The sequence below is a fragment of the Poecile atricapillus genome, chromosome Z (assembly GCF_030490865.1).
Source record: "Poecile atricapillus isolate bPoeAtr1 chromosome Z, bPoeAtr1.hap1, whole genome shotgun sequence".
In the NCBI taxonomy this organism is placed as follows: Eukaryota; Metazoa; Chordata; class Aves; order Passeriformes; family Paridae; genus Poecile; species Poecile atricapillus.
This window is the reverse complement of record NC_081289.1, coordinates 117,931,505-117,954,592: the sequence shown is the minus strand read 5'-3', so window position 1 is coordinate 117,954,592 and position 23,088 is coordinate 117,931,505. Positions and strand designations below refer to the sequence as shown.

The 23,088-nt window shown below is 37.5% G+C and overlaps 1 protein-coding gene across 1 annotated transcript in view; it reads left to right on the top strand.

Annotated features, from left to right (window-relative positions):
• The window catches only part of CD274 (CD274 molecule), a 34,623-nt gene extending 29,167 nt beyond the window's left edge, over positions 1-5,456 (top strand). The window contains exons 16-17 of the mRNA XM_058826588.1: positions 372-413; positions 2,481-5,456. Coding sequence (XP_058682571.1) covers positions 372-413; positions 2,481-2,563 — 125 coding nt within the window. The 3' untranslated portion in view covers positions 2,564-5,456. The remainder of the gene's footprint in view (positions 1-371; positions 414-2,480) is intronic.
• Positions 5,457-23,088: the final 17,632 nt, after the last annotated feature.

The window sequence follows — 23,088 nt, the reverse complement described above, 5'->3', positions numbered from 1 at the left end:
TTTTTCAACTCCATTATGGCAATATAACTAAAATGGTGCGATACAGGACTATCCCAGTATTTCTTTCCTTGTTTGCCTGTGCAGTAGTGCAAAGCAAACAGAATATTAGTCTAGTATTTTCTTGCACATGAACAGAATCCAGCAAACCAGACAAATATATTTATAGTAATGAAAAGAGAGTCTTAACATTATGACTTCAGAATTTGATTAAAGTTTTGAAAAAGAAATGTAGAGAAGTTTATTTATTTAATATGATTTAATAATAAACTTAACTGCTTGCAGCTCAGCAAATCTAAAGGTTTGTTGAATTGTATTATTTCTTTCAAATCTAGAAATGCTTAAGCTAAACTTGCATGTATTTACTTTAACAGACAGGAAAAGAAAATGGAACCCTAATGCAAAGGATAAGAACAGTAAGTCATAGCCAATTCTTTAACTTTAATTTACATATTTTTCTTTCTTACATTTAAAATCTGAAAAAAATATGTAGATTGCAACCTAAATAATATTACAGTGAAACAGAGAGTAGTTTTCAGTTTAAATTCTTATGAGTTATTTTAAGAATGCAGTTTCTAAAGTTGGCTTTCTCTTGGGCAACCTAAAAATTTGGGAATATTGGTTCCCTTTCACTGAGGCACCAATAGCTTTCATACATAGCTCAGCACATACTTCCATATATTAAGTGGGGTTCTGGTAGTTTTGGCTGAGAAGGATACTCACAGAAATCTGGTTGTTTTGGAAAGCATAGAGTTTTTTATTGTGGATATAGTCTGTTATACTTTGGATCAGGCTACAGGTTTTAATAACAAATAAAATGATACTTCATTTATTATATACCTCATATATCATCTCCTATCATCTCCTAGGCTACTTCTTGTCTTATGAGAATCTGTGTTGCCAAGACATCCAGGATTTTTTACATTTCAGAGGGAAGAAAATACTTTAAAAACTGTCAGGATGCATCTAACTGTTCTGTACTAAAATTGAACTGAAAAATGAAAAATAAACCACCATAGAAAACTATAAATTGATATGACAAGAAAAGTCTTAATACACCTACTTAAATAAATCAGTTTTGTTACCTATAGATAAAAGTTTGACAGGTTAATGCATTGTGAGGAGAGAGGCTGTGGCCAGTGTTAGGTTCAGATCTACTTGGTTCAGCCGTAATTCCTTGGTGTCCATGCAGACACTCACACAGTGTATTGAGGTCAGCCCTGAGGCCACCAAGGAGCACAAATGGAGTAGTACCATGATGTAGCTAACCAAGTGAACACAGAGAATATTCAGGGCTTTTCCAAGGACAGGAGTTTTTTGAGAATCCACCCACCTTTCTCACTTGTAAAAAAATACATTAAGAAGCTGCCACCTTAAAAATAAATTTTGTAGGTGAAAGCTAGATTGGATGAAGAGGGCATGAAACCACTGATTTACAAATTGCCTCAGGCTGTCATGTTTGAATCTTAACTGTAACTGTTTGATCCACTGCCATCAGTAGATATTGCAGTTAAAATAACCTTTTCAGAAAGACACTTTCACCTTCCAGAAACCTTGCTGCAGTCAAAGTCTCATTTTTCATGTGACAGTGTGAAACTTTAGTGGCATCATGCCATGCATTAATGAACACAAGCTCAAGGCAAGCAGCATTTTGGAGGACAGCGTTGGTGCATGTCTGGACACAATTCCAGTGCATATTGTCTGAGCATAGCTTGGCTTCCCCTGGCTTTTTGTATTACTTTTGTAGAATTTTTCCACCTTGTAGCCTCTTCTGTGCACTTAGTGAAATGAAGAAATTAAAGGAGACGAGGCTGCTGTTTGTGGTTTTACTTCTTCATTTTAATGACAAATAACTTTGTCTTACTTGCAACATGCAGTAAGTCAGATGACAAACATCTAAATTTCTCAGCATTGGATATTTTTAAGAAACCCTGGAAAGAACCTTTTTTCCATCATGAGTAGGTAGCTGAAGCATAGAAGCCACAGATACTTTATCAGTGTCTTGGAAATGACCCATACAGTCCTGATTACAGGAACAAGGATTGTTAATGTTACCAGTTTTAACTTACAGCTCAAGCTGTATCAGAACTGAATATGCAGGACATTTAAACTCATCACTGAAATCCCAGTTCTGCACACTTTCAATTGTATGCACATATTTACTAACAAACATTACCATGGGTGCTCTTTAAAAGATTTCAGTTTCGTTATTTCATTTATATGGCTGAAAGTGAGTAATAGCTTTGTTATAATAGAAAATTCAGAATTTGGACTACAGATATAAGAGATAATCTTTTCCTCAGAAAAGACTGCAGCAAATGTTCTTGTAAATTATGACAGCTTTAAGTAACCACTGTAACATCAGCATGATCCAGAAGATTGAGTTTTCACTTTTTACCACTCAGTTTTTAAAATCAGCCCTTTTATTTTCTTAAATCACTGCATATTTTTAAACTAATACTATTGCATTTTCTTTCTTTAAGGCGATGATTTTAGCTCTCAGACTGAGGCTTTGTACTTGTCAACTGTCACAGCTTCAAGAGACAGCGCAAGTGTGGGTCTGTGAAAACTCTTCATCTTACGTGCCATAATTTGCACTTTTTCTATCTGTTTTTGGGGACGTCAAAAGAAAATTACAGCACTTTAATCTTGGGATAAACAGTGAACTCATGGGGATGTATTTGCACTGCAGTGATGGAAAGCTATGCCTCCTCAAATACCATACCTTCTTGAAGTTACTGAGAACCATGCTGTCATGAAGTGTGGTTTACCACCACTGTGGAGAGGTCATCTGAGTGCCTTTGTAACACTTGACTTTTAGACTTACTGTTGCTCAAGGGATTTTTGTTTAAGAATGCCTTTATTAACTGTTTCAGTCTCAGGAATGGTGCTTGGATTCAAACATCTTGTGGAATTTGAATAAAAGCTGTAAATGCTGTCTTATGTCAATTATCTTTCAGCTGGAAACATCATTACATGCCCATATCCCATTTCCAAATTTTCTAACACATTAAACTGGATATTACCACAAGTACCCATGATCATGGCAACATCTAAAAGATATTTCATATCACAAAAGCAGTAAGAGGTAATCAAATGACAGAAAAAAAAAACAATCCAGCAATAAATCAACATTATGTTGCAGTAGAGAATTTTCATGTCTGTATAAAACCTCACAAGTAAGTAGGAAAAAAAAACATGAACTGTGATGCTATGCTACATAACAGTATGAAGTTTCAAATGTGAACTGATTATTCAACAGAATTTTCTTTAGGACGAATTTCGAAGCAAAAGTGAAAGTGAAGCTCAGACAGGTTTCTGCATTGGTTATATTTAAACAATCATTTTGCCTTTGTTTGGAGCCTTTTCCATGCCAGGCTGCTTTACTTCCTAATACTGGAATGCCAGATTTGGAAAAACATCCAAAATGAAACAACTTTGCCTCTTAGATAGTCATGAGACAGTGAAGCAAAGGCACTGGGTAAGATCTGTCATACTGTTTTGGAAGACCAGTGGCTTTGGTAAGCTGTGTTTTCTACTAAGATAAATGTAACAAGACTGAAGAAAGGTGTTCACATGGAAAGTACTTCTGTCATGATCTTGCTCTTAAAAGAGTTCCACTGCTTTAAGCTTTTTTCACAGCACTTGCTCTTAATTTGGATGGGAACTGCTTCTCCAGTGTCACTTTGCAGCTATTTATTCCAGCAAAAGGTGGACCTACAGTGCTGCTATGAGACCAAAACATCAGCAGTCATCCTCTCCTGTTTCACCAGGACAAGTGATTTTAAAAAGACTACCATTGATTTTGCTCATGGAAGAGAAAAACTAACCTCTCTCTGACATCATCTGTACTTTAATATCTATGTATTGCACCTTTAATTACCCTTTGTAGCCACTGGATTCAGCTGAGACAAATCCACATTAGGCTTGGTATGTCCTATGCTCTTGCTGACATGGCAAATAAGGCAGATGTCAGAGAATTAGAGGCAGCTTCTTGAAGCATTGGTTAGCTTAAGATGGAATAGCAGCTTGAGAACTGCCCTGGCTTGCACCATTTAGCAATATTTAAGGGTCAGTGCATAATGTCAAGCAATTTCTCTGTTTCAGATTTGTACTCTGCTGGGAACTATGAGCCCTTGCCCTTCTGTCAGCCATGGTGAAATCTAACCCACTGTGCTCCTGCAAAGAGTTAATTTTGCATTTTTCTGTCTATTTTTTCCTCATGAAAATGAAATGGGAATAATTAAAACTGAATTTATGTGTATGAACATAAATAGTACACTGCAGCCTTTGCAATTAGATTATGGTGATACTATTTTTCCTTACTGAAATGAAGTCATTCTGTCATTTTCTTTTACTGGTGAGTAAATGCTGCCTTGGTGTGGGCAGCAAAGAACAAGTCTGGGTAGCATTTCCTGACCATTTTACAGGCATGGCGAACACTACCCCGCTTTCCCTCTTACTGGATTGTATACTGATAGGTTTCACCTGGCATCCCTAGGCAGAGGCAGTTTCCCAGAGTTTTCCACAACACACCTATCCTCTATCCACTCCATTTCATTATGAATGGAACAATAGCACTGTTTACTGCAATAACTGTAAGAAAACCTACAAATGTATTTTGGCTCATGAGTTTCTATTTTCACCAGATCTTGCTGGATGCTTATGAACCTGACTGACACATCTGAGTATGTGAAAGTTACCTTGTCAGCAGCTTGGCCAGTCTATATATGTGTATGAATTAATGCAAAGCTTGTCTTTTACTGTAAACCATTGAGCATATGATATGTGTGTGAGATGATGAATCTCTGTTCTTTCTGCTTCACCTACTGTTTTACACGCTGTTATCTCCAAACAGCTGAAGTGAATTTTTATGCACAGATAAACTGCCTGCAAAATGTTTGAAGGGTTTGTGTTCTGTTTGTTTGGAGTGTTGTCTTTGTGGGTTTTTTTGGTGGTTGTTATTTTGTTCATTAGTTTTTTTTTTAAAATTTGGGTTGTTGGGGATTTTTGTTCATTTGGTGTTGTTATCTTTTTGTTTGGTTTTTTTTTTATAGTTTTGAACTTTACACTAAGTCTAGAGCTGGTGTTCTTAGACCATAAAACTATTAGGTGCTTTTAGAGTTTGACTTTAAAACTTACTTGTACTCTCATCTGGCATCTTTGAGTGGCAGAAAGGATGCCTTGAATGAGAAGATTCTGTTACCCTTTCTGATATGTACCGCCTCTATTCATCTCCATACGTTTGTTTCAACTATGTTAAAACCATACTGTTTGCCACCAAAACAGATATCTACCTAATCCACAAAACAGTTACAGAGAAAGGTTTTACAAACCACCTCTACAAAGGGTCACTGTTACAGAAATAAGTCTAACTTCAAGCTTGTCTTTTCTTTCTGTGGGGATGGGGATCAACTAAGCAACCCCCTTCTAATCCAAAATTACCTTTGACTGTAAATTTGTTGCTCAAATTAACTTCCATATCCTCTGTAATTATCTGACTTTTCTTTTACTCTGCTGAACATGTGGTCCAAAAGTACAGCCCCAGATCAATTACTATGATCTGGTTCAACGAGATATCCTGGTTTTCCTCACCATGTTGTCAAGCATGCTCTGTAATACTTTTTTATAGCGAGTTCTTGGTAATATTTCACTCAAACTCCATATGCAGCCATATGGTAAAAAGTAGCTGAAACAGATAAGTGCATTGTGCAAATATTGTTAAAAGCTGACTTTAAAGAACTACTATTGGTTTTATTTTCATTATGTTTTCTCAGCAGCTAATGTTTGTTTACTCACAAGCACATTTCCTTAATGGGCTTTTCCAAGTGAGAAGTGAAACCTCTTTCATGTAAAGTCTGTATTAAAAACCACCTTACATAAGGAATGATGCAGCAGAAATTTGCAGAGTGGGTTTAAGCTCAGTCCTTACACATGTTTTTCAAGCAGTAGGGTGAGATGATTACCTGAATCTCAGCTGGTGAAGGTGGGGCTTTCACCAGTGAGGTGGGGAATTTAATCTAGTCAGAAATTGGGGGTTCTAATCACAACATTGCTAGTAAAAGGATTTCTGTGCTTCTGGACACATATTTGTGTATGAAATAAACATTTTTTCAGGTGATATGATGAGCATACTCTTTACAGAAGTAAAATAGATAACCGTCAGTCTTAACTATGCAAATCTGGCAAAACAGAGGCTACCTATCAGTGAATAGATGTAGAAACTTGAGAAAGTTGCTGAAAAAGGAGAAGCTATTGGTGAGAATAGGGAACAGGAGAAGGTCAACAGTTGGTTTTTGTTTTTTTTACAAGAGGGGCACAGAATGTTTGTGAAAATAATAAAGTCAGATGAAGCACTGTGAGCTCAAAGAACTTCCCAGTTCATATAAGCTGTAACTGCTGAGCAGTATTTCTGTAAATCCCCAAAATATTTCAGTCCTAGATCTGCCTCAGACTGGTAAGAAAACTGAGAGAGCAAGACAGCTGAAAATTTATTGAGCAGAAGCAATATATTTAGCATCCATGCATAGTCTTTGGTTTTCTTTACGTTTGCTATGCATGTACTTTACACTCCTAAAGAGTTGTGAAGTAAATTGCAAGCCACAGAGGGAAGACCTTGCTGAGGTACTGGGAAATATGGCAGAGGTTAGAAGGTTAGAGCCTGCTTCTGGACTAATTAAATGCTCAAAACCAGGTGCAAATCTATGAGATGAAGAATCTGGTGAACTCCCTTCTGTGAAGCTTATTTAAATGAAATTTCACAGAGATAATGAGGATTAGTATATGTTGTGACTCAGAATGATTTCCACTGTCCCATACATTCTTCTCTTGACATAGGTTTAACTTTAGAAGAGACTACTCACTCGGTTGTTTTAATTGCCACTGTGTTAGAGTGTATGAAGGACTGGTCCTTTATAAAAAGTCTTAAACTTCATTTCTACAAAGTTGTTCAGTTTTCCAAAACTAAAAATGCTTATGACAACTGCTGCAAGAGGACAGAAGGTTAGAGCCCCCTTCCTCCTAAAACCTCCACTGGGAGGAACTTTCTTGGGTTGGGTACTCCAGGATTTCCACAATGCTGAGTTGTACAATTGTAGCCCAGACTGCAGAGACAAGGGTGGAAGTCTAAGGCTGGGAAGCACTTTCTTGTTTCAGCAAAGGCAGACTTGAAGAAGACATACTGTGGAAGCCAGTTCAGGGCACAAGCCAACCCTGTTCACTTAGTCACTGCCGACCTATCCAGTCTGTAATACTGCAGACACCATTATTCTGGACTGTGCACTGGGATAATGTAACACTCTTAGCACTTCCAGGTGACTGGTTATTGTATAAAACATTGAGATTTAGTTTCGAATTTGGCCTGACAGGAGAATTGCTCATGGGCAGAAGCTGAAAGTTTCTTGACTCAAACACAGAAAAGTAGGAATAGAACATAGAATAGGAACATAGAATGGTAGGAAGTGATCACTAAAATCTACTAGACAGACAGGATTCCAGTACCATCCAGAAAAGGTCAAGGATTTTTTCCAGTCAAATGACATAATCTATGCATCTGCTGTATGCTAGCTCTTGATGGAAGATGCATCTTTTGTTGATCTGCATGTTTTGAGCTTCGTTCTTTAATTGATATGCCTCAGGTACTGTAGCAGAATGCTCTGCCCAGTGGAGGTAAGCCAGCTTGAACAATACTCTATTTGAAAAAGCCATCAGTGATGGATGGAGGAGAGGGCACACACTGCTTTTGGTATTGTAGAATGCTGAAACTAGCTTGACGCATCAATTCTAAACTTAAAACATTCTGAGGAAAAACAATGTTTCCCAGCAAACTGGCTATGGTGATACAAGGTTCCTGATAAAAGAATCAGTGATATTACTGGTATCTTATCCAAAGCTGCTGACTTGACACAGCTGGCCTAGAGACATTTGACTGATACTCACTTTACCCTATAAAAGCCCAGTCCCACTTTGTAATGGCAAGATCTTCTAACATATTCCTTCTCAGAGTGCATGTGGATATTCCTTCCCTGAATAGTCACAGCCCTTAGGGTTAGTCCTCATGGCTTAGAAAAAGATGTGTCCATGGTCATCAGTATAGGTGGGGAACATCAATATCTATTCAGTTCTTATTTTTATAACTTTAATATAACTGATTCAATATTGTCTCAATAAATAGTGCACTATACTAGTACTTACAGCTATCTATACTGTATAGAAAGTAATTATGATTAAAATCTGTTTGCCTAATCATTATCATTATGATCAATTTAAAGAAAACATTTATTTATATAAATACATTTGGTTTGCCATCCTTAATCATTCAGGACAAAGCCATATAAAGGCTCAAGTACACCTATATAATCCTTCAGTTGCAAAGGTGCAAGTATAAAGTATAATGCAAATGTAAAGAAATAAGTATAATATAAAGTAATAAACTGTTGACCAAATCTGGGGCTAGGTTTGGATCCAGCACACCAAGAGTCCTCTCTGAGAAGGAGTTTAGAAAGCATGTATATCCTTTCTACAGTGAAAGGAAGGGTCTCCTTGATGAGCCTTGTGCAAAGATTCCATTCTGTCCCTGGCAGAATGTACACTGTCAGTAACAGCAGCCCAACAGAACTTAGCTGCAGTTCTGGGCAACACTTAAAACATGCTCCTTGATATGTTATTTCAAGGCATAATCATAACCAATAATTAAGCTTCCCGTTTCCAAGCCTGCATAGTTTTTCTTTTTGTCATTGCCCTTTGTATGATGCTTGAGTACTCCTTGGATTTTGCCTGTCTGTGCAAGTGAAGATAGGATTGTTGTTAAGTGAATTATCTCACATACGTTATTGGAGAAATAGTCCATCAGGATGGAAAGGAATTGTTTAGAAAACAATAGTGGCAGGGAGATAAACGTATAAAGTGGCTTTATACTAAATGCTTTGTAGTGATTAGACTTCTTGAGAGTTTTAGAGAGGGGAGGACCAGAAGAAGCTTTTCAGTGAAAGAGGTAGAGATACAGCTAGAATGAGCTCCAGTAAGTTTATGAAAGGGATTTTATGACCTGAGTCTTGTGACATTGGGGTCCTGGACATGGCAATAAAGAGACCTTCTCCAATTCTGTGCTTCTGTTTCAAAGACCACAGAAACCCTCTTTAACACAATCTGAGGTCTATACCTGTGAGGACACCAGCCTTCCTGGAGCTGAAATTTTTAAGACACTGTAAGCCTTGTCCATATTTTCTTTCATAAGTACCTTTAATAAACAAGAATAAGAAGCTGCAGCTAGCCACTACTAAGCACTTGCTCAGAAACTGTTATTGCCTAGGCCTCTCACCAAATAATAGGTCTGTTTTAATAAAAAAGGTTTGACCTTGGAGAGACACTTGTTCAAATCTGGGATTTATTCAGGAGAACAAGAACATGTACACTGTTTTGACATGTGTTGAAAACTTACTTGACATGAAAAACAGTTCTTATCTTGCAGAGTCATGAAGTAAATGTTCTAGCAAAGGGGCCTACTGATGGTTTAGAAACCAGAAGCTTCACAGCAGAAATAAAGAAAAGATAAACTAAGGGTAAATTAAATTAAAGGGTAAATTAAACTGTTCTTCAGCCTTATGTAGCTGTGTGTAGCTAGATGCTCAGGCTTCCTCCACAGCAGCCTTTCACTTCATTGCTGTCTGACAGTGGGAGCTGTGGTACAGAGTACAGGTATGAGTTACTGCCCTGCCCATGGCTCTGGTTCTGCAGGTTTGGCCAGCTGACGGGTGTGTGCATGCTGCTCACAGGCACGTAGTGTTTTGCACAACTGGGCTTTGTGCCATTAAGATACACCCTGTGAAGACAAGCTACAAAAGCAGGTGAAACCAATTGTGTGAGCCAGTCTGCAGGGGCAGAAGTGACTGAACCTGTTTTAAACCCCTCCTAGCGGCTATGAACACCCCTGAAATTTTTGAAATTGTTAATTTGCCATCAAAAAAGCCACAGCATCCAATAAGCTATAAGGAGATTAAAAAACACCCAAAAAATGAGCTAGGGAATCTGGCTTGTATTTTCAGTGTAATTATTAAAAATTTTCCACTTCATTAGATTAAAGTTGAATTGTTCTTTTTAGTAGTGTTTTCATAGGATATAATGCCTTCTAAAAATCCACTTTTCTTCAGGAAAAGAGAGGTTCTTCCTCTGGCTTTTGGTAAGCTAGGACATTATAAAGTTGCACTTGTTTTCCTTCAAAATCTGATACCTGTAGATTTCAGTGCTGCAAGCTGCATTTTGATACATTTACAGAAGCACACTGGCATGCAGCAGACTATACTACAGCAAATATCCTTGAAAGCAGGGATGTTCTTACATGCTTTCATAAAGTACCTGCCCAAAGAGCAGGCCATCCACCCCACCATCACAGTACTATACTTATTTGAACTTTGGGAAACAGCTGCAGGTAAAAGCAGCAGGAAAATAGCTGACTATGTTTCTGAAAAAAAGAAAATAACTACATTAAAAACTCAGATGGCTGCTTTCAGAAGGAACAAGGTAGTCTATTTTGGCCCCATTTTCTATCCTCAGTGTGAGTTCTCCTAAGACTTCAGAAAGGGACTACTTCTTTGTACTGAATCTTGCTATTTGTCATCTGATCTACTTCACAAGAAGTTAGAATTTCGTTAGAAAGGGATTTAATTAGCTGACTTTGTGGTTTTTTTAAGTGAAGCATCAACACAGTATCTCCTATCTGAGAATCTAAAAATGTTTTCCAAATATATTTTACTCATGAAGAAGGTAAGTATGTACCTCAATAAAAGCAGACTGAAGGACATGAAAGAGATAAAGTCACCTCTCTGAAGTTTCATTACAATCCTCATGTAACTAGTTTTACTATCCTTGCAAAGTAAACTGTGAGTGAGCTGCAAGAGCAGGGCTGCCCCATGAGGGGCTATGAGCCAGGAATAGAAGGCAACCTCAGCACCACATCCTCCCCAGCCGGGCTTAACACCAAGGTTAAGCAGGATGAGGATTGCTGACACATCTCTAAACAGCCCCTTCTCAGTCAAGGTGATTAAGTCAAGTTCAAGACCCACCCAGGAGATCTGGTTAGGCACAGCCAGCCAGGCCTCTACATAGGACTATCTAGGGCATGCACCAACGGCCTAGTCAGGAAAAGCAGCAAGTCAGGATGACAGGGGACAGGACTGGGCACAGACCTACCTACAGCTCAGCTCAGGCAATGTTTAGGTGCCTGGGTATGAACTTGAACGGAGGGTACATGGGCAGAGAATGCATTTCTGGGGTCACCAGTGAGGCTGGCCAGGGTAGCTAAAGCCCTCTGTTAGACACAGCCACCCAGCAATGAGGGGTCCATTGCCTTCTATAACACAGCCTGTGTTCAGAATTCCTAGTTCTAATAGCAATCATCCTTGCACTAGAGTAGGATGTCTCCTAGAAGTCCTATTTTTAGAGAATTCTGGAGTATCTATGTTCCTTCTGCTTTAACTGTAGTATTTAACCACTGCCCTGCATATTGCTATTTTTAAATATTAAAGGGTTTGGAGTTTCTTTTGCAATAAAGAAACATGGATGTTCAAATATATTTATTCATACCCACATCTAAATGTCTGTTAACAAAAGTTAAGTCAGTTAACTTCCAGTTGTTCTTCACTACACAGCAGCACTATCTTTTTCCTTTTGAAATTCAGAACAGTGGGATCTCAGCATAGATTTGGAAAACTCTGAGCAGAAATATAGCTGACATGATCCCTGCACCCACTCAAGATTTTTTTTCTGAAAGTACTAATTAAGGAACAAACCTTGTCCTAGCTTCTCTTACAGCTAAGTTCTGCTGAACTGACCACAGTGCTGCTGACAGATCTTATCTCAAGTTAGGAGGACTGGTTACATGCTTTAGTGACCTATTCTCTTTTTTTCAAAATAAACTTTTTAGATCTAAGGAAATGTCATTTGACATCTGCTTCTGACAGATACATAGTGTGACTTTGCAATTTTTCTGCTTTTTACAAGTCAGCAGACCAAAAGACTGGTAGGGCTGATAATGCAGTAGGAAGTGCTAGACAACTTCTTTGCAGCAGTTCTGCCTTTACGGAATAGTCACACTCAGGCAAGGCCTTTAAATGAAAAGGAAGTGTTATACAAGGTATCACAGAGTATGGAGCCAAGTGATTTTCAGCTGAATAAATCATCAGCACAATTATCACAGACAGACCTAACACCAAGACAAGTAATTGAGAATTATAAAAAATATCTCATAATAAGGTCTCACCAACTAAAGAAAAAAAAAATGCAGGACCAAAGCAAGTACTAGCAAAAAAAAGAAAATTATGATAATAATTACGATACTTTCCTTCATCATCTCCACCGCCCCAAAAGGGAATACACAGCTAAAAACCTGAAACAAGTTTCACTAAAGCAGCCCTGATGATGTGAAAAGAAAATAGTTAAATAGCTAAGCAAACTGTGCTGATATGCAGTTATTTAAGTGCTGTGCTGGCATACTGTGTGTCTTAAACAGCCACAGGATTCTAATGGGGGTCTTTAATCAAGAATTTGATAGTTAAATTAGTAAAGCCTTCTTTGCATGCTATACTAATAATTTTCAGTCCTGTTTGCTGTTTGGTTCTTCTCCTCTCCTACTGCCCACCTCTACATATTTCATATTTCAAATTTCTCTTGAGCAGTATGTGCCAACAGCTACAGGAAAAAAAAATAAATAAGAGAACATATTTGCTAATATTTTTACCTATATAAACACCAAGTCAGAGTACCACTCTCTGATAGCTGATGTTTCAAATAATCCCTTTCTCACCAGTAAGTCTCTAAGGTCTCTATTTTACTAATACAGAGATCTGAATATTTTATGCTATTTGACTATGACACCATCTCAAGTCAGAATCTATAAATACAATCAAACAAGCTGTCCGATGCCCAAACACTGTGCTCTGTACATGGATGTTGGGGGCATGTGAGGGCTGTTTCTGCATGCCATGGGAAATACAGCTTAAGTTGCTTCTCACAGGAGACAATGAGGGAAAACAGTATCACTGAGAAATCTGGTTATCATTCTTCTTCTTTTTAAAAAAAAATATTTGTCATGGTTTTTCTTCTTTCTAAGAATATTTGCTGTGCACTAGCAGCACTGCATGCGTGCTAGTATGTACTTCGTAACACGAAAAATTTGGCATCTAGGTCTGGGGTTCCTGCATTTTTAATGACACCTAGCCCTGGTCAAAGAGGCCGAACAGTGCCATTGACATGAAGGAGGCTTGTGTTTTACCTTCAATCTGCATCTTGAAACATCAGATTGCTAGTATTTCCACCGGGGTTTCTCAGTTATGAAATTATAATGTCCTTGTTCTTGGTGAAAAATTCTGTATTTCTGCACCTCCATTATTCTACTGGCAGAAGCTGAGTTTTCAGCTCCTTAATTCTGCTTTGCATGTCATATTTGGAAATTTCTCTTGAGACCTTTAAACAAAGCACAAGACTCTACCTGTAACATGGGAATTTTAGTTTACTTCAGCAAGAAGAATATTATTTCAGAATTTACATGTTAGTGAGAGAAGAAGAAAGGAAGGATGAAATCTCAATATTTCAAGGACTATATAAAGTCTCACAAATCTAAGAATGTCACGTGACTCAAGATGAGCACTTCCTTTAAATACAGCTTTTTTCCAGGTTTTCCTAGGCAATGGCATACCTGCTTTTCCCATGTTTACATAGAGCTAAATCCTGAGCTGAACTGCCACAAGTATCTGTGTTCAACAGCAGCTCCAAAACTGAACAGTGGCAGGACTAGATCTATGAATTTTATTTTTCTACTGACCTCAGTTATGAATGTCCTGTGCTTGCTTACAAGCCTTGCAAGTTGGTAAATTCTTCTCGCTGATAAAGCAAGGTTTCAAGAGAAGTTTGCCTATGTGCCTTCTCACAAGCTCCCAGATGTCTGTCAGAGGAATTAAATAAAAAATAAAATGTTGTAAATCCATCCATTAAAAAGTAATTTGTAATTGTTGAGTCACTGAAGTCCTGTTTTTTTAATATCAACAGAGATTAATTAGAATTCTATTTGTACAAGGTTTCAGAATAAAACCGATACTCTATCAAAGAATTAAACATGCCATTTTGAAATGTGTTGCCTGAGTAAAATCTGAAGGAGGATCATTGGATACTGCGATTGACGGATTAAAGTTTTACCCCATTTAATGCTGGAGAATGCTTGTGAATTAAGTAATATGCATGCCAAATAGAGGCAACACAGTAATGACAGTGATTTTCATTCCAGGCATTATGACTTTTTAACCTTTATGCAATCTTGTTCATGCTCACCAAGAAACAAGACATACTGGCTGATGAACTGGTTTTGGAAAAAATCATAAAATGGTGAAAAAGCACACACCTGCAATGGAACAGCCTACTCAAGATGTGAACACACTGATTTTGTCCTTCTGTTTATTTAGTACCTAACCAAATGCCAAGCTTCACTGGATACTTCCTAGGTCTTATACTGGAGAAGACAGTGAATGCTCATACTCATTGTTCATATCATGGAGTTTGATAGATTTTGCAATGTTTCCCCCTCATCTCTTCCTTATGTGCCTTCCATACGAACAGAAACTGCACTCACACAAGCATGGACATAGAGGGGGCTTGATAGTGTTCCTCCTCCCTGGCTGATCAACAGCAACAAATATGCAGACTCTCACTTATCTATGTCAAGGGTATGTTCACATCTGCAGTCCTTTCTCATGTCACATACAATAATTTTTCACTTTTTTTTTCAATAAATTTAACCCTTGATCAGATCCTACTCAGCAGCCTGCAGTCCTGAGGCCTTTCATAATTTCTTATTGCCCCTGTTGACATCAAAGGTGAGAACAGTCCTTTGTGTTCATGTGACAAAACCACTTTGAACTTGCTGACAAAATAATGTTCTTATTACTATCAGTAAAGTAATATTGAGTGGCATTTGTTACGGCAAAACATCAGTGACTAAAAAAGTGTTTAAAAGCTGATTCCGTAGATGTAGTTAAGGAGCGTATTAGAAGCATGCTTTTCTGATTTTTAACCTGTAAATAAGAACCTCTTAGCAGTACAGTATGTCACACCAAAAAGTATAGCTAAACAGTTTAATCTATTTACATACTACTGAAGCCAATATGAGTTGCTAAGGCACTTAAAGCATGTGTTTCCTAAATGAGTCTTCTGACTAAACATCTTCTTGCCTGCATCTGTCTTCTGTAAGACATACATTTCCTGTCACAGAGATAATTTCATTCAGGGTTGGTCAGAATTTTTCAGTGACCTACATAAGTAAGACAGAAAAATAACTTTTAATATGGAGGTATAGTATTTGAAATAAAATCTGGTAGATACTCTTAATGAGACTGTAAATCAGTCACTACAAGACCTGTGGTCCTCAGGATTATTTAAGAACTGGGGTTATGTTTCATCATACGATGCCTAAAGAGATGAGTAATGCAAAGTTTCCTGCACGTCCTTGTTTATTTACTATAACTAAGTAATAAGCCAAGTCATAAAGCAGTATCCAAGCTGAAAAATTGGCATCCAATGATAAATAACAGTTATCAAAACGGGTGTACATAATTGTATTTTGTTCCGTCAGCATTTCATGGAATATCTTTGTGGTTATTGTCTACAAAAGCTGAAATGCTCCTCTTTTTTTTTTTAATTGGAAATGAGAGCTTTGATTACAATTAGGAAAATATCTATTTAACTCCACCAGGGAACGCCAGAAAAGTTAGCATGATTCAGTGACTGAAAAAATGTGACTACTGCAGTATAGACTAAAAGCAGAAGTTCATACAGCACTTCTTTTACTTTGCTGTTTTGATGCCAATTTAAATCTTCTGAAGAACAAGCTCTACAGCTCCACACAGTGTTGATTTACCAACGTCAAACCGCTGAACAGGCTACAGAATACCTGCAGATTTTTCTAAATGTGGATAGTCAACCAACTTCCTAAAGTTTTTCAAGTGCATTCTTATTTAATGGTTTTATTTCTCATTTAGGTTATTTAGGACTTGTCAGGCCTATCTAGGATATATAACTGACACTACTCCCTTTATTTTATGTGTGTCACTTCAGATCTCCAGTTTTTGCTGAACTACAAGCTTTTGCTTGACAAAAACCTCCCATCTGTCTCTTTAAATAATTTACACACTTAAGTGTCACCCTGAAAATTAAACCTTGTTTTCATAGTTTCTAGCCACTTTCCCAGGAAAGTAACTATAAACGTAGATGTTTATATATTCTTTCTAAGAAACTTCTTTTAGATGGATGTTTTGCACGACCAAAATCACCAGTGTGATTGAGGAGGTGGTAACTTAATTATCCAATCCCTGGTCATTGTCGAGAATCTATATGGAGTCAGAAAAATAAAAGTACTTTTTTCCCTATCATACATTGAACCGTGTCCTTGTGAATCATTCCGTGTCCTATAGTGACAGTGATGCACATATTCTTAATAAGATTTTAGCAACAAAGACTTTGATGACATCTGGGAGACCACAAAGATATCCCTGCACAGTCTCAGACTAGAAGACAGAACTCTTGGTTTGTAACTGTCCCCATTGTTCTGAGCGTCACAATTGGAAAACATATTTTGCTTAATGTGCAGGGCACAGTTGGGAATGAGAGTAATATGCTAATAAATACAGTAATGAAAAGGCTCTATTTTATGTGATGATATTTTCGCACTGAAAGGGTTACCATTTAAACATGATGATGTGGAATAAGCAATGAATTTTCATGTAATTTAACAAGAGAGAAATTATTTCCAAGTTCTGTCCTGAAACTGGAAGGTACTTTAAGCCACAATACATAGATTATTAACAAATAGGTAAAAAAAGAAGAATGTGAAAATAATTTATTTTACATTGGACTTCTATAGGAAATAACTCAAAATATGATGCCTTCTCCGACACTGTCAATTTCCATTGTAGTTGCAGCTGTATTTTAGGGATGTTTGGACAGTTCTATTACAGTATCAACTTGGCTGAAAGTCGCACAAGGCCCTTAGAAAAAAAGTTGTTTTTTGGTTTTTTTTCAGAGCAATCACTGCTCACGAAGAACTAAAAGCTGAATTGATCACCTTTTTCTTTCAGATACAGCCAGATCAGTATAGACAGAAATATCTTCTAATGGAGAGAGGGGAGTTCAAATTCCTGTTGCTCAGGACTCAATGGTTGAAACACAGAAACTGGTAAGAAACCAGGCTCTTGAAACAAGCATGTTATTTGTGTGCCATTTCATGAATCACTTACAGCACTCCACATATGTTTCCAAGCAGCTAGGGAATAAAATTCCAAAGTTTGGCTGATGCTTTGCTAGGAAAATATTTTAAAAGAACCAGCTCAACCACTATAAACACATTATCAAGACAGAGTGGAGCTACTACAGCTCTCTCTATTTACCACGAAAAAAGCCTGCAGAGGGCACTACTAAACACTGTCTGCATCTTCACATATTTTTAGAGGTTATTTAATACACATCTTAGTCCTAGTAAGTGCCTACAATGAAGGCACACAGAAGACAAGAAAAGGCTGAGATTCACTAAGATTAGAGAAGAAAATCACATTTTTTTTCTTTCTTCCTTTTAGTTGTTCCTTCTATCTGCTCAAGAAGAAACCTGTGAATGTGTTTTACAACCTGTCACCGAAAATTCAGGTCCTGCCTCTTGGATATAGACTGAGTTCCATGCTGCAGGTGTTCAACAGACTGCCAGATCAGACTTCTGCCTCCAGCACCTGCTTTCTTTTACTGTTCACCTTCAGAATTCACTAGCAGAGCTGAGGCACAATCAATTACAGGTAACAATGTACTACACATGCGTTATGGATAACATGTATGGCTATAATATGTATAGCAGTATAATTCAAGTGCACTTCCATTGAATTTCAGATTATACAATAAAGCAGATGTTCACAAAATTTCAGAAACACCTAGTATAACCAGTAATTTAAATGTAAAAGATATGACAAGTCTCAGCCATCCTATCTGCCAATGCTTCCATAAGCAAGCGCATGCAGCTCTTTTGTCTGCTACTCCCATATCCATCCAATACACTCTCACACTACAGCATAGACCATACTTCATGTAAGTGGTGTCACCTGGTAAAAACATGCAGTTATCACAGCAAAAAAAGTTTCATTAATTTCTTTCTACACACAGAAGCTTGCATGGTTCATTGGTCAGTTTTTTTACAGTGAATATAAAATGTCTTTCCAGCACTGGTTCATACTGATAGTTATCTTAGTAAATGCATACCAGAGTCAGTTAGCTCGTTCTACAATCCCTTTTTCCTCTTGGAAAGTCATATATAGTTTTTATACGGACTCTTTATTGAGCAGTAGTGATCCAATGCATTTGAATGACCTGCAGTTACATTATGTTGGTCTTTTGCACAGGAACACTGTGTGTTCCAGAATCTAAAAGAATTTAATTATTTTCTAAAGTTGAGATTTCAAAAATGATCTGTGATGCTGGATGTTTTGTCTTCCCAGTATCAAATATCAAAGGAATGCAGTTCTCTAGACATATTCAGAAACCACAACGGCTTTTGGCAAAGTAATTGTGTGGACAAAGCAAATACTTCAGTGGTAAGCTGTTCATGAAACTAAGCATATTCACCAGTCACTGAAACCCAGATAATGAAGCCTGAAAGAACAGACTGTATTTCTAAGGATATTTTCACTGAGGTAGAAGTTTGTTTTTCTAAAAATACCCTCCACTGAACTTACAGCAGTTATGAAAACCAATTTGAAGTCCTCAGGACTGTATAATCTGAAGAAACCAGATTTTCTTCAAATGTTGTGCTAGCTATGTTAAATCTGATAGACCATGATTTTGGCATTCCAAAACTTTGAAATACTTATCTCCCTTTTTATCTGGCTTTATATATTGGTATGGTTGTTAATGCATGGAATGAGCTCTGTCATGATTTCCCTTTCTATTTTCTCAGAGATAAGTAAACAAAATATTTTGGGCCAAAATTAATTTGATTTCTAAACTAACTAAATCATAACCACAACTTTATCCACTCTAAAATTAAGTAGTAAACTTTCAAATTTTAGCTTTGGGTTCTTGAATGCTTGAAAGTGGTGAAAGCCACTTTTCAATAGCACGTACATTTAAGAAACTTAGAATAAAATTCTGTCAGTTGTTTGGTTTATCCACTGGAAAAATCCCCCAAACAAAACATTATTCCAACATACTGCTGAAGAACTACGGAAACTGGGTTATAACACTACTGGTTATATGAATTGTTCAGTCAAAAACTGAAATGGTATTGTGTGAAGTGTGCTAAATACACTATAAAATGGATTGCAGCATATGACATATAATCAGAGAATGATCTGAAACCAATCATTATTAATTGCTTTAATTTATAAATTATGAAATGGCAAATAATACTGCCAAGCAAATTTGCAACCATTTGTGAGTGACTGATTGCTAGAAATATCAGGTAGAATCTATCTAAATAATTTTATTACTTGAATTTTCTTAGCTCAGAATTAGCTTTTTACTATATTTAAATGAAGCTGGGTATAGTAAACAACTTTGAAAAATAGTCAGAAAGTAAATCTAAACATCAGGATTAAGAACTATACTGTACCCTGCTCCACCAATTATTGCTTTTGTCCCAGCACTTCAGGCCGTCTACTGTACCTAAGCACAAATTGCTGCATTGAGCAGTAACAATATAATAAATTGTTCTCCCCTTTCTTCCTAACAGTCTCTTCACAGGAACACTCCTTCCAGCTCTATCAGCTAAATTCAGAAATTGTCTGAAATAATCAGAGTGATTTCCCTCTTTACTAATTGCAACTGATGAGCCTTAGCATCTAATCCACAGTTTGTTCAGTTTTTTTCCTTTTACTTTTAAAATATGTTACGATTTTCTTATGGTGTAACAAGAAATCACTTCCCTTTTACTGGGTTGGTTTTGAAGTGTTTGGGTTTTTTAAAAATTTCTGATATGATTATTTCAATACTTCTTTAGATATCATCTTTAAGGATGGTAATAGACATTATAATTCACCCTCTGAGAACACCTCTGTGGATGGTCTGTGGGGAAAATGATTTGAGTATTTGTCATACCTTGTCCTGTTTATCTAGAACATACATGTTCTCAGTGTAAATGCCCATTTCATAGATCACTGGATGATTAACAACATGGGCAGTTTAAATAACAGGCTGATCTATGGCAATGTTCACTTCATCAGCAGAAAGCTGCAAGGTAAAAGACTTGTTTGTTTCGCAACCAGTTTTACAAAGTGAAGATAACTTAACAAAGACATTTTTATGTACATAACACAGATGCTCACTCACTGTCACACACCTTCTGTGTTTTATATGACACAATCCCTGCACATGTAAGCAGCATGGCAAAAGCCTTATGACACTGACTCTGACCATGCCTCACTAACAGTCTTTCTGTGAGTTTTTTTCTTTTACTCTGAACTATATTGCTAGTAGTGACAACAGTGGGGTGAGGAGTGATGGTTCTTTTTGAATTTAACATGCAGGAACTGACACCGTCACTGCTCATGCAAGAGCTGCAGACACATTAGGTGAGAGCCAGCTGCACAATCTAAAGGATAGCTCAGTGCAACATCTGCACATCAACACAAGGAATCTTAACAGAGGCAACTACACAGAACCTCTACCCTCGTCCAACATTTTCATTCCAGACCTGCTTTGCCACCAGCAGTGTCTCCTCCTTCTTTTCACTAGCCTGCTACTATCCAAACTTATGTACCTAGGTTTATGACAGTTTAATGTCCCTGGATGTTCCTACAGCTCTGCGTGAGCTCTTCCTTTCCAGGACACAACAATCTCAGGAGCGCCGTTTCCAGAACAACTGTTCTGAATAGGCAGCTGCAATCAAGACTTGTTTTCAGCTTGGTGAAGTTGATGACAACTGACAAGTGGACCTTTGTGAATAAAGACCTTACACAATTCTGTTGAGCTTTGTTATTATGGTGTTGCCACTATCTCCTGTAATTGTGCCTTGGTAGCCACTGCCAGAGCTGTTCAAGAAACTCTCTGAGTTTAGTCCATTGCATACATTTAATTTCTACACAACTTTTACATTCTAGAGTATTATGAATTACATTCTCAAACTATAACATTCAGAAATGCTTTTCTAGTCAAGTACAAACAGCCTATTATTAGAAAAAGTTTATCACTACTGATTTGCCATCCTAGACATCTAGATTTGTTCTTGATTCAGCCTACTAAAATGTACCAAAAACATTATATACTTTGGATCACATTTGTATTATTGGTGTGAGGATTTTGGTAGCCTCACTTTGAACAACATACTGTCATCATCATTATTTCCTGGCTCATTCACCACATCTCATGGACAGGCATGTGTTCTCAGGCATGTCTTCTCAGCCATCCTCAGGACAGCAGGGCACTACCGTGCACAAGGATTACTTGAGAACAAAGTCAACAAGTATTGTCATTCCAAGCATCCCCCCTCTTCTTACTTCTTTCCCCAGCTGTGCAGGCTGAACATGACACCATATGATATATCATGTCTCTTTGGTCAGTGGGGTCAGCTGTCCTAGCTGTGTCTTCTCCAACCTCTTGTATACCCCCAGCCCCCTCACTGGCAGGCTGGCATGAGGAAAGGCCTTGACACTGTGTGAGCACTGCTCAGAAGTGCTCACACAGAATCATGGAATTGTTTAGGTTGGAAAAGACTTTTAAGGTCATCAAGTCCAACCAATTGATGCAATGCAATACGAGAGACAGTGCAACAAAAACTTTTGGCCTTATACAACAGCTGTGACCAGCCACAACCAGTAATGATCTCCCAAAACTTCACATTCAACTGTCTTGTCACCATACAGTCTGTCTCTCCAGAGAGAAAAGAACAGTAGCAGCAATCCAAAAATTACAAAGCCTTCAGTCTCTACTTTTTGCACAATGTACAGTTACCACAAAATCCTACCATTTAGGTTCTATTAAAAGCAATAGCTGTTTCCTTCATTAATTCTGGTCTCAGCACACAACCTCGCATTGATCCACACGCATCAACAGCATGATCTGGATGTATGTTTGCATCTTACACAACACGTTAGGATGCTGCAGCATTAAATAAGGAAGCTACAAACAAGTATGAAAAACATGCAGGTCTCTTACTTACTAGCTGTTTCATGAAATTTCTTTGACAATTTTTTCCTTACTTTCAAGTAAAATGAACTTGGCAAAATGCAATTAATCCAGAAGGATGATTCTATAGTTGTGTAACTATTCTTCAGTGTGTATTCTGTACCATTTACTTAATAATCTGAAGAACAGAAGGAGTCAGAAAAATTAGATGATGCCACACTCCTAACATAATTTTCATTTCCTAATTTAGAAGGCTAGCAGTTAAAAACAGATCAAAAAGGACTTAAAGAAAATACTAAAGCAAGGAAGGTATGTGTAGCATAAAGCACTGGTTGGCATATGAGAGTGGTGAATTTGATTTTAAGGCATCCAACTCACCCGGTTAAAAGCCTGAGATGTGAAACATCTGGGTGTTTTGTTCCTTTTTAACTGTTTGTTTTCCAACTTATGGCTTTGTTAGGATTCTAACATATGTGTCCTTTTAACTCACTTCTCTTTTTGTGCTTGTGTTCAGACGAAAACATTTCAGCTGGAAAATGGTATTCATATGGTAAAAAAAATTCATATGGTAACATAACCAGAAAGCTGCTGGGAGAGAGATGGCCGTAGGTGAGCGGATAACCCATATTCTTTGAAGAGCACTGGGTAATTTGTATGCAGTGAGACCTGTTACCAGACAGCTCAATCCAGACTAACTCCTCTAACATGCAGTGCAAGGGGACTGGTTCATAATACACTTTTGACTGCTTCTACCAAAAGCTATCTCTTTTTACCAGAAGCACTGCTCTTGCAACAGCATGGAGATCTTACCTCTAGTTGTCTTCTATTTCCTTTTATTTTCCAGTTACAAAAAAGGACTAACAAGCCTTTTTTACTATCTCTAAAGCTAAATCTTTAGTTTCTACTTTTCATCCTTCAGACCACATGCTCCTGCTCTCGCCACAGTGTGTGAAT